We start from the raw sequence: 12,932 nt of genomic DNA, 5'->3' as shown, positions 1-12,932 counted from the left end.
ATCAGCAGTGACAACATGCAACAAATGGAATAAAAATTCACTAAATAACTCACTGCTATCATGTTTAATGCTTACATTGGCACCAACTGACTGCACAGGCAGAAGTAAGGAGGTGGGGGTGGGAGGGTGGTGTGGGGTGGGGGGAGAAGATAACAGAGAGAGAGAGAGAGAGAGAGAGAGAGAGAGAGAGTGTGTGTGTGTGTGTGTGTGTGTGTGTGTGTGTGTGTGTGTGTGTGCGCGCGCGCGTGCGCATCTTAGAATAGAAACAAAATCATCGCTCTAGAGCTATTGCAATTTTCTGAGCTGCTATATGTGCCACCTAGCAATCAGATGCATCTGAGTGGTGGACTTTCCTCTCAATATAGTTCTTGAAGACAAATGGAGACAAACAAAAATTGATGGTGGGACAGGGTTTATTTCTGGTCATGACTTAAACGTGAAATATCCTGAGCAAGTAAGTAACTTCAGCTGACTGGATGCACAGCCAGGTAAACAGTGAAATATTAAGAATGCACATGGAAAGAAATCATTATGTAGAACAAGCCTGAGGTTACAAAAGAAATTTTTTGAGTTTAGGCTGAGTGGCAGGTTATAAAATATAAATGCCACCTCAGAATTCCTTCATCCCTATCCCTCTGCTCTGTCACAGCAATGTACTTTCAAGAGGTTGTGACAAAATTAAATAGTGTATCTTGATCTCTGATCCACTACTGTCCATTCAAGCCAGAGGGAAAATATGTTCCAAAGTCGTCACTAAAAATTATATAATTAAGACATGAAACAACTATTAAAGCATCCCAGTCATTAACTTGCTTATGTATGATATATGCACATTTTGGCACTGAAATGACTGGTATAAACTTGCTGTAAGTTTAATGGACACAGATACTTCCAGAACATCATTGGAGAATACACACCACAAAAACACAATGCAGTGGACCTGGTAACTTTTTCAACACCTTCCGCATTTGTATCTATTACCTGAACAACAGTGCGTCAGTACCGGTATATTGTAAGTAGGACTCCCCAAATGCTACTTTCAGAAGCCTGTTTGCTTTTTCAGTTTTCAACTAAATTCTTTCTACTACCTTGTTCCAGTGTCCCCTATTTAGAGATATTTATTCCCTTCCTTTCTTCTCCAATTTAATAAGCAGTAAGCATCAAGCACATTAATGTCAACCTTAAAAATATTTCTGAACAAGATAATATATTCTGTCCTAGTAGTTTTTATTGAATAAAGTTCACAATTTTATATTTTCAGCTTGAAGCCATTTCTACAATCTGTCAGATAAAAAGAAAACACAGAGAAGTACCTATCTCACAAAGCAGAAAATGTTTCATACATGTATGTAAAAGTAAGTCATACAATATCCAGAGGACATAAATACACAGTATCTTGTCAAAAATTTCCAGTGTAAAAGAGTACTATGGCCTAGTGCTGCTGTTTGGTGGCACAGGCTGCCTTAAGTGCAAGAAGTCACAGCCACTGTATGACATCAGTGTGCTATTTAATATAGCATCAAACAGTATTAGTATTATGCAAGCACTAATTTTCTATAAAATAATAAAAATCTATAAACATAATAAAATGTACTATGTACTAGTGTGACAGTGGAAGCACTTTAATCTATGACATACAATTATAAAAAAAAGTACAAGTTCTTCAAAAGTATGTAAAAGCTAAATATGCATAAAATAGGGATGATGTAACACAATGATGACTTTATTATTTGAACATACAGCAAGGGTGTTAATTAAAATGGAGTGTTAGACATTGGTATTCACCATCTCGTGGCCACTGTTTTCACTTGGGGTGCTGTTGGTTGCATAAGTCATGCCCTGTGGGTGACAAGACCCATGTAAGCATCAACTCCAACATAGCACAATATTCACAGTGGGTGCACATAACCCACAAGCCGTGGCTTACCTGGCCACAATAGCAGGGACAAAATCCCAAGTGAACACGACAGCCACAAAATGGCAATGATACCAATGTCCAACACTCCATTTTCATTTTACCTAACACCCTTGCCATATCTAGTACATAAAAATTAATACTTGTTTGTTCATTTGTCTTCTATGCATTCCTATACCATTCAGTCGATTGTGATGAAACTTTGGTAAGTTGTGCATGTACACGAGAAGGTTTCTGTGGGGGTAAGAACCAAATAAATCCATAGGGGTGAGGGTGGGAAGGAGGTACCATAGAAGCTAAACTCAGAAACATCTGGAGCAATTTCAGTCAAATTTTGTATATACATGACTCATTACCTGTATAAAGATATTGTGGGCTGATATACTCCAGCTACTCCTAGCAGTGCGAAGGTGTGACATGTAGAAACACTTGACAACAACAAATTTTGTATCGCATCCACAGTTTTCAAGATCACTGCATTTATTATTGACAGTCACAATGACATTTCACCCCTAGAGTTTGGGGCTTGGGGGAGGGGAAGGGAGGGGGTACAAAAGCAGTGACACCTGTGTTTCTCTGTAACACTTGAAGAAATTTCTACCAAATTTTGCACATTTATAATTTGTTCTCCGGAAAAATTTACTGTGACAGCAAGACACCCCTATGACTGAGGGTTTGCTTAACTCAAGAAAGCCAGAAAGAATTACAACCAGGTTTGGTACATACTGTACGTGACCTGTTATTTGTATAAAAGTATTGCAGAGTAAGGTACTCCTACTACCGCTAGGGATAGAGGTGACGATGAGAAGGAGTGGCATGTAGAATTGTTCGAATAGGATCTCCCCTGTAATAACTTGACTTGGAATATTTTACATGTATGAAACACACATTATCTCTTATCTGTGTTGTTCACTGCATCAACCACATTATGAGAATGAGCACTGCAGCAAAATGATAATTTTGCTAGCATGTGTCAGGGCTAAAGATCATGCCACCAGGCTCAATACCACAACTACACTTAACATCCTCTCTACAGCCACATGTGTTAAATCAGTGGAGAATTAGGCCATTCCCAGCAACAGTACTTTTTCTTGAAACGGCCATCGGCTATTGGGAGTATCATAAGTTTCCTCAGAATTCAGACGAAACTGCAGGGTGAAATTCGTTAGAAATATAAAAGAAATATGTGTACAAATATGTATGAACTTGGCTAAATGTATGTGAAATATAAGTGACACAAGCATATTCAACTGAAGTTATGGGCAAAAAAAGGTACTATTGTAATAATAAAGTCTTCATACTTATTTTATGCAAATTTTGCTTTTACATACATCCTATATAAGAACTTACATTTGTTTTTATAATTATGTGCCACATGTTACAATACTTCCACTGTCACACTAGTTCAAAGCACATTTCATTACAGTTATGTATTTTAATTATTTTATAGAAACTTAATGTATGCATAACACTAATACTTTTTGATGCTGTTTACAGTAATGTGACTGCGGTAACATAAACTAACGGCTATAAATTCTTGTGCTCATGGCACCCTATGCTACGACACTGTAACAATAGTAGTCCATGGGATTTCTGTACACTGGAAATTTTTGACAAGATACTCTGCAGCAATGTCCTCTTTATATGGTGTGAGTTGCTTTTATGTAAATATATTACCAGTTTATGCTTTGTAGGATAACTACGTCTCATTGTTGTCTTTTTATATGACAGATTCTGAAGACAGCTTAAAGCAGAAACACACAAAGTTGTAAATTTCATACAATAAAAGCTATCATGGTGGATACTGCATTATCTAATGCAACTGTGATCGCAGACTCATTTTAATGGTTGACGTATCTGAAGAATTACCAGAGCATAACCCAAGACAATATAGTATACTTCAAGGATCAGTAATAGCACAACTTCTGTTACTTTTGTACATTAATGACTTAAGCTCAAATGTGAAAGCTCATGAAACTATCATATCAGTAGATGACACATCAATTACATTAAAGCAGGAATGTGAGGTTAATTACAGGAATCAGTAAACAGTTACAAAACAACTCAGCAACTGGCTATAGAATAATCCCTTCATAATAAATTTCATAATGCTCTAAACATGATTATGTATATCCTGTTTATCTGTATCAATGATGAGCTCAATGATGAGCCATTTGGTAACAGTACAGAGGCCAAATGCTTGTAAATTCGTTTGCAAACCAAATAAGCACCCAGAGGCAAAATTTGCTCATTAAAATCATGCTGCAAAGAGAGAGCAGTGCAGAATGCATAGCACATGTACTTTGTCACCTTCATACTAATCACTGGCCCACTATTGTTCTTGCTTTATGTTAACAATCTGTGATTTTTTAAATCAGGTGACAGAAATAGTCCTGTTTGCAGATTATTATTATTATTATTATTGTTGTTGTGGTCTTCAGTCCTGAGACTGGTTTGATGCAGCTCTCCATGCTACTCTATCCTGTGCAAGCTTCTTCATCTCCCAGTTCCTACCTCAACCTACATCCTTCTGAATTTGCTTAGTGTATTCATCTCTTGGTCTCCCCCTACAATTTTTACCCTCCACGCTGCCCTCCAATACTAAATTGGTGATCCCTTGATGCCTCAGAACATGTCCTACCAACCGATCCCTTCTTCTGGTCAAGTTGTGCCACAAACCTCTCTTCTCCACAATCCTATTCAATACTTCCTCATTAGTTATGTGATCTACCCATCTAATCTTCAGCATTCTTCTGTAGCACCACATTTCGAAAGCTTCTATTCTCTTCTTGTCCAAACTATTTACCATCCATGTTTCACTTCCATACATGGCTACACTCCATACAAATACATTCAGAAATGACTTCCTGACACTTAAATCTATACTCGATGTTAACAAATTCCTCTTCTTCAGAAACGCTTTCCTTGCCATTGCCAGTCTACATTTTATATGCTCTCTACTTCAACCATCATCAGTTATTTTGCTCCCCAAATAGCAAAACTCCTTTACTACTTTAAGTGTCTCATTTCCTAATCTAATACCCTCAACATCACCCGACTTAATTCCACTACATTCCATTATCCTCGTTTTGCTTTTGTTGATGTTCATCTTATATCCTCCCTTCAAGACACCATCCATTCCATTCAACTGCTCTTCCAAGTCCTTTGCTGTCTCTGACAGAATTACAATGTCATCAGCGAACCTCAAAGTTTTTATTTCTTCTCCATGGATTTTAATACCTACTCTGAATTTTTCTTTTGTTTCCTTTACTGCTTGCTCAATATACAGATTGAATAACATCGGGGAGAGGCTACAAACCTGTCTTACTCCCTTCCCAACCACTGCTTCCCTTTCATACCCCTCGACTCTTATAACCGCCACCTGGTTTCTATACAAATTGTAAATAGCCTTTCGCTCCCTGTATTTTACCCCGACCACCTTTAGAATTTGAAAGAGAGTATTCCAGTCAACATTGTCAAAAGTTTTCTCTAAGTCTACAAATGATAGAAATGTAGGTTTGCCTTTCCTTAATCTTTCTTCTAAGATAAGTCGTAAGGTCAGTATTGCCTCACGTGTTCCAGTATTTCTACGGAATCCAAACTGATCTTCCCCGAGGTAGGCTTCTACTAGTTTTACCATTCATCTGTAAGGAATTCGTGTTAGCATTTTGCAGCTGTGGCTTATTACACTGATTGTTCGGTAATTTTCACATCTGTCACACCTGCTTTCTTTGGAATTGGAATTATTATATTCTTCTTGAACTCTGAGGGTATTTCGCCTGTTTCATACATCTTGCTCACCAGATGGTAGAGTTTTGTCAGGACTGGCTCTCCCATGGCCGTCAGTATGGAATGTTGTCTACTCTGGGGGCCTTGTTTCGACTCAGGTCTTTCAGTGCTCTGTCAAACTCTTCACGCAGTATCTCCCATTTCATCTTCATCTACATCCTCTTCCATTTCCATATTATTGTCCTCAAGTACATCACCCTTGTATAGACACTCTATATACTCCTTCCACCTTTCTGCTTTCCCTTCTTTGCTTAGAACTGGGTTTCCATCTGAGCTCTTGATGTTCATACAAGTGGTTCTCTTATCTCCAAAGGTCTCTTTAATTTTCCTGTAGGCAGTATCTATCTTACACCTAGTGAGATAAGCCTCTACATCCTTACATTTGTCCTCTAGCCATCCCTGCTTAGCCATTTTGAACTTCCTGTCAATCTCATTTTTGAGACGTTTGTATTCCTTTTTGCCTGCTCCATTTACTGCATTTTTATATTTTCTCCTTTCATCAATTAAATTCAATATTTCTTCTGTTCCCCAAGGATTTCTACTAGCCCTCGTCTGTTTACCTACTTGATCCTCTGCTGCCTTCACTACTTCATCCCTCAAAGCTACCCATTCTTATTCTACTGTATTTCTTTCCCCCATTCCTGTCAATTGTTCCCTTATGCTCTCCCTGAAACCCTGTAGAACCCCTGGTTTAGTCAGTTTATCCAGGTCCCATCTCCTTAAATTCCCACCTTTTTGCAGTTTCTTCAGTTTTAATCTACAGTTCATAACCAATAGATTGTGGTCAGAGTCCACATCTGCCCCTGGAAATGTCTTACAATTTTAAACCTGGTTCCTAAATCTCTGTCTTACCATTATATAATCTATCTGATACCTTTTAGTATCTCCAGGGTTCTTCCATGTATACAACCTTCTATCATGATTCTTAAACCAAGTGTTAGCTATGATTAAGTTGTGCTCTGTGCAAAATTCTACCAGGTGGCTTCCTCTTTCATTTCTTAGCCCCAATCCATATTCACCTACTATGTTTCCTTCTCTCCCTTTTCCTACACTCGAATTCCAGTCACCCATGACTATTAAATTTTCATCTCCCTTCACTATCTGAATAATTTCTTTTATTTCATCATACATTTCTTCAATTTCTTAGTCATCTGCAGAGCTAGTTGGCATATCAACTTGTACTACTGTAGTAGGTGTGGGCTTCGTATCTATCTTGGCCACAATAATGCGTTCACTATGCTGTTTGTAGTAGCTTACCCGCATTCCTATTTTCCTATTTATTATTAAACCTACTCCTGCATTACCCCTATTTGACTTTGTGTTTATAACCCTGTAGTCACCTGACCAGAAGTCTTGTTCCTCCTGCCACCGAACTTCACTAATTCCCACTATATCTAACTTTAACCTATCCATTTCCCTTTTTAAATTTTCTAATCTACCTGCCCGATTAAGTGATCTGACATTCCACGCTCCAATCCGTAGAACGCCAGTTTTCTTTCTGCTGATAATGACATCTTCTTGAGTAGTCCCCGCCCTGAGATCCGAATGGGGGACTATTTTACGTCCGGAATATTTTACCCAAGAGGACGCCATCATCATTTAATCATACAGTAAAGCTGCATGCCCTCGGGAATAATTACGGCCGTAGTTTCCCCTTGCTTTCAGCTGTTCGCAGTATCAGCACAGCAAGGCTGTTTTGGTTATTGTTACAAGGCCAGATCAGTCAATCATCCAGACTGTTGCCCTTGCAACTATTGAAAAGGCTGCTGCCCCTCTTCAGGTACGGCTATCTGTATCACTGAGGCACGCAAGCCTCCCCACCAACAGCATGGTCCATGGTTCATTGGGGGGGGGGGGGGGGATTTTTATTATTTGTATTATTATGAAGCTGGACAAAGGAGAATCAACAGAGAAAATAGTAAAAGACATTTTAGTAAAACTTACTAAATGGTTTTGCACAAATGGGCTAGCTTTAAACTTTGAAAAAACACACGTCACCCAATTTTGTACTGTTTTCATCCCACCTCCTATTAACCTGGTGTATATAAAAAAAGAAAAAAATGCTAAACAGCACAGAAAACTGTACTCATGAAAATTCAAACTGGAAAAAATACACAGTAGACCTGCTAAAATATTTAGTTTTGGCTAATTTTGTCATAAGAATAATTGTCCACTTTGGGAATATAGAAGTCACAAGTCAGTAAATTAACATATTTTGCATATTTTCACTCATTGATGTTCTGTGGAACAGTTTCCTAAGCTAACTTCTCACTTAGCCAAAAAGTACTCATTGCACAAAAGAAAGTAGGCTAGTTTAAGTTATGTGTGGAGTTCACAAATGTCCTTCTTGTTGGTACCTCTCTCTGTAAGCAGTACAGTCACAGCACATTTATTCACTTACGGACTTTGTTATCAACAATCCAGCTAAGTCTGAGAGTACCACAGATATTCACACATACAACTCTAGAAATAAAAGTTATCTGCATTACCATTTAATGAATCTATCTTTGAGACAGAAAGAGGCGAAAAATGCAGCTATAAAACTCTTTGTCACTCTACTCATAGAAATAAAATGTCTGACAGATTCCAGAAGGTTGTCAAATATAGATTAAGGAGGTTTCTATACCCTAGAGGAATTCTTGAATAGAGACTATTTGTCAATTAAAAAAAAGGAAGAAGAAACAGAGGAAGAACTATAAATGGCCAGCACTGATCTGTTAACATGTTCCACATCATAACATTTATCGCAAATTTGATCTATGGAACAAAGCACTACAACTATAATATGCAAACCCCAAACTTACATTTGACCCAGATCAGATCAACAGTTCCCACATATGAGTTACTTTATAACAAACTTCTCAGAAAAATAAAAGCAAGTACAAATGGGAACAAGTTACAATTTAGATAAATGAGTATGCACAGAAAAAAAGACCATTAAAAACAGACTTCATAACTGGTTGCACCAATTCTTTATCCTCTTAGCAATATTAGGAAAAAGTAGATTGCTACACACCATAAAGATGACACACAGAGTAGCAGACAGACACAATGAACAAGCTGTTATACGTTAAGTCTCTGGCTAAAGCCTTCTTCCAAAAAGCATTCATACAACCAAGCACACCTCATGCACACTTGACTGCCATCTCCAGTCCAACCAGCAGCTCCGGTCTGAACATGCACACACATTGTACATGAGCAGTGTGACTCAACTTGAAGATATCTGTGTATCCATAATTATCTACGTAATTCATTATGTGTGTATTAAGGATCAGAAACCATCACTGCAATATTTACAAACAGGTCTTTATTTACAAACAAAACAGCACACAGATTCCTTGTAGCAATCTTTCTCCTGTTACACATTTATCAAACATGGAGCACAAACTAGCATGTTACAATAAATGGAAACTCCATGTGTCTTAAAATCACTTGTATATGGATTGCTATACTTAGGCTTGTATGGTGAGATTGTGCAGTCCCCTAACTCGCAAAACTTGAGTCACAAAGTTCTTTCTGCTGAAGAATAACAAAGGAATTCACAAAATATTTAAAAAAGAAAGTACTGTTGTGTCATACTTGTGTGAGTTGTAATTTATGAACATCATAGTAGCTGTGTAGCCAATTCATTAATACTGCTGCACACATAATAATTTCTTCTGACATAACATTTGTTAAATTCGTACCATATGATATGAAATAGCACAAGTTTACAAAATTTAGAAACATAAATTTGAACAGTAAAAGCAAATTGTACTCAAGTTCTATTCTTTTTAAATGAAATGCCTCTTCCTCTACCTCTGAAGGACTTTCCTCCCCTTTTGGTAGATTTTGAATCTTCTGAAGGTTGGTAACTTTTGTGCAATGCATTGTACAGGCTCTCTGCCTCTCCACTGTTATTCACCAATTTTAGAAGCTCATCTTTCGAGAGTGAAAGCAAATGGTCCAGTGATCTGCCATAAATAAGCAACTTCCGTATGTTTTTTGAATTTACACCTGGCAACTTAGCTATGAAATCATGAATTGCTGGATTAAAGCGGTCCAAGTCAATTTCTTGTTCCAGTTCAGCCCCAATTGCAACTGCTGTTTCTGAATTTGGTTCAGGTTGGCCTTGCTTAAGCTCCTCAAACAGCTGAGCTGTTGCATAAGCATTCTGAGACCAAACAATACGCAGCTTTGGAAAGTGCAGAGTAAGCAATTGGAGCCGCGCACATACGTCATTTGACGACATGCTGTCACTCAAATAATACTGACCTTGCATGGCAAAAGGTTTATTCAATTCATATTCTATCAACAGCATTGGTTTCTTGTAGTGGCGTGTCATCGTAAGAGCTTGGTTGTATAGTCTACCAGAATTTAAAGACCCGATCAGATCATTTATGCTTTTGCGCTCTACACAAATATCAGGAGAAAGAATGTAATCCCCAACATGCAAAGTAACAGGGTCAATTTCAATACCTCGTTTGTGGATGAGCGAAGGCAGGTCACTGCGGAACTCCCTCATATCAACTATGATTGTTGGCTTTGATTTTTTCTCTTCCTGTTTCATTAATATTCCTCCCTTTCTTGTATTGATTGTTTCATTAGCTTTGGAGCTGTCCCGTGCCAGGTGAGGATTGTCATCACTCAAACCACTCTGATTTTCAGCAATAACCATTGTAGATTTAGTTCTAATCAAATATTCAAATGCTTCCTTCTCCCGTCGCAATGTTGTCAAATACGCTTGTTCTTCCACTGATGATCCATACAAAACGAAATACACAACAACATTGACTTCTGGAAAAGTGGCATGGAAAACCTCCAAACGGCGTATTGCAGTCATGTCAGCATCATACATAACTACAAATTTTGGTTTGTGTTCTTTTAAAGTCTTTACAAGGGAAAGAGGATCTCCATTTTTCTTGAATGGCTGAATCATTATTACAGGTGGGTAATAATCACTTTCATTTGATGGCTGGGAAGCTTCATCTAATTCCACATACTGACCTTCTTCTGATTCTGGGCCATCATTTTCACTTTTAACTTTCTGAGACAACATGTAGGAATCACGTGGCTCTGAATCTCCACCAATCTCCTGACTTGTATTGATATTCATTTCCACATCCTCTTCATTTTCTTCTTTAACTTCCGGTGCAGATTCAGTGAACTTTGGTACTTTACACTTAAAAATTTTCTGATATAAATGGAGCAACATAGTCTTACCACCAAGAACTAAGTACTGCTTCAGTTGTTCGCAGGTTTGTTTGTCATTCACCAAAATTAATATCTTCTCGGACTGTGAGGATCGTGGGCCTTTTCTAATATTCTCGTCGATTTCTTTCAAAATTTCTGATAATACCTGCCATTTGGGCACTTGTTCAGGATCGACGACTGTATCCTTCTCCGAAGAGTTCTCATCTTTGCTCTTTACGATTGCCTGTGCTCTCTGTTTTGCAACAAGGAACAATGTCTCAGCAGAATCAAGAAGCAACCAACCAGAACTTTTGAGTGCATATTCAGTGCGCCTCATAGTATTTATTATAGAATAAAAGGTTACTGAATCACAACGAGTCAATGAAATTAAAATATACCTAAGGGTTTTGAGATCAGCAACCAACTGTTTTGTTTTTCCACTCAACTGATTCCACACTGGATCAAGCTGATTCTGAAGAATTTTGTGGAAAGATTTTGCTATTGCATTTTCTGTTGTAAGCTCATCTAGATCGAGGCTTGAATTTCCATTCTTTAACTCTTTTATTGAAATACTTATTAAATCTAAAACTGCAGCCTGAATCTGAAGCATTGCTGGTGTCATAGTAACATGCAGTTCTATGACGTCGAGTTTATACTTTGTCAGACTGGTATTTACTGTTGACTGAAATCGTGGCCACAAGTATAAGTTACAGAGAAAAAGCGTCTTCATAATATGTTCCACTTGGGCAAAACCGACCGTGAATGCCTGTGCTGAGTTTGAAAAAGCTTTTATGAACCCAGTTTTATTCTTTTGCCTATAGAGGCGAACTGCAAAGGCCTCGTGGCATGTTTCTAAAATGTTATGTGCGCGGAAAACCAGAAAACCTGTGACGTTCGCAATCGGGATCCGTTCTTTTAGCAAATCTACAACCAATATCTGTGGAGACACAAATAGGACACCACCCTCCAAATACAGTCTCTCTCTTTCTGCTGCCTGAAATTCGGTAGTAATAATTTTCGGAATAGGCGTCACACCATCGGCCTTTAGTTCGGAAATAAAATACTCTTCTTCTTTCGTAATTGTACCAAGGACTATAACTAAATTTCCTGGGTCACAATAAACTTTCAACAAACTACTGAACACAGTTTCCAAACCAAGACCTTTAGCCGTAATTATAAGACCATCCTGGTGCAATACATCCAGAAACATCTGATTCTCATATTCGAGCATTTTTCTTGCTGTTCAATTTATATCTTATAAGAAAATAAATGTTCCAGTCATGCGTCAGCACGCAGCATATGAATCACACAATTTGGTGTAGATCACGTACGTAATGTAAGTGTTGCCTTCTTCCGCTTCTTGTTGGCCATAACTGCAATGAACTGATATCTGGATGTCACGACGACTTTGTGCTGTTAGTATTACACATAAAACAAGGCAACATAACCAACAAGCGGCTTTTCACAGACGAAGAAAATTCTTTTCGAACTTCACAATAGATTTCGTTTTCTATAAATCTCCATACCATTGAAGGCCAACTCACTATATTTCTCTAAACACCACCAAACATTACAATCAGTTTACCAACAACAACTACTTTACGGTGTTCAAAGATGCTGCGTCTCCTCCAGAGTTTATGTCCTTTTTTTCACACCAGTAAGCTGATCCACATTTGCCGGAACTTCAAGGCGTTATTTCGTAGTTGACGGTAGATCTTCATAATGCGGAGAATTTTAAAGTAGCGTGTAGTGATTGCTGTTTCACTTATTGATGAGGAACAGAGTGAGTCTGTGTTAGAAAAAAATGTTAAACAATCGAGACTCTATAAAAGGAGCCGGAAGTGGAGGAGTCATAGCTCTATAAATATTTCAGTATGTCTAAAAAAAAACAGTTTTTTACATCTTAAGCCAGATACAAATAAAAATTACGAAGAGAAATTCAAGATTTAGGTGTCCAATATCACCACGACAGAAGCTGATGGTTTGTCTACAGTATGTCTAGATGGACTGTTTTAGTGTACTTGAACTATGTTTACACATATTTCTGCTACCTGCT

General features: G+C 37.9%; 1 protein-coding gene across 1 annotated transcript; it reads right to left on the bottom strand.

Annotated features, from left to right (window-relative positions):
- Positions 1–8,994: 8,994 nt before the first annotated feature.
- LOC126100550 (DNA repair endonuclease XPF) lies at positions 8,995–12,661 on the bottom strand. The gene has a single exon (XM_049911168.1). It carries the CDS (start codon positions 12,105–12,107, stop codon positions 9,462–9,464), a length of 2,646 nt encoding a protein of 881 aa, XP_049767125.1. The 5' UTR covers positions 12,108–12,661; the 3' UTR covers positions 8,995–9,461.
- Positions 12,662–12,932: the final 271 nt, after the last annotated feature.

Source organism: Schistocerca cancellata, chromosome 9, assembly GCF_023864275.1.
Source record: "Schistocerca cancellata isolate TAMUIC-IGC-003103 chromosome 9, iqSchCanc2.1, whole genome shotgun sequence".
In the NCBI taxonomy this organism is placed as follows: Eukaryota; Metazoa; Arthropoda; class Insecta; order Orthoptera; family Acrididae; genus Schistocerca; species Schistocerca cancellata.
Note: the sequence above shows the minus strand (reverse complement) of the source record. Positions and strands in the feature narration are given on the sequence as shown.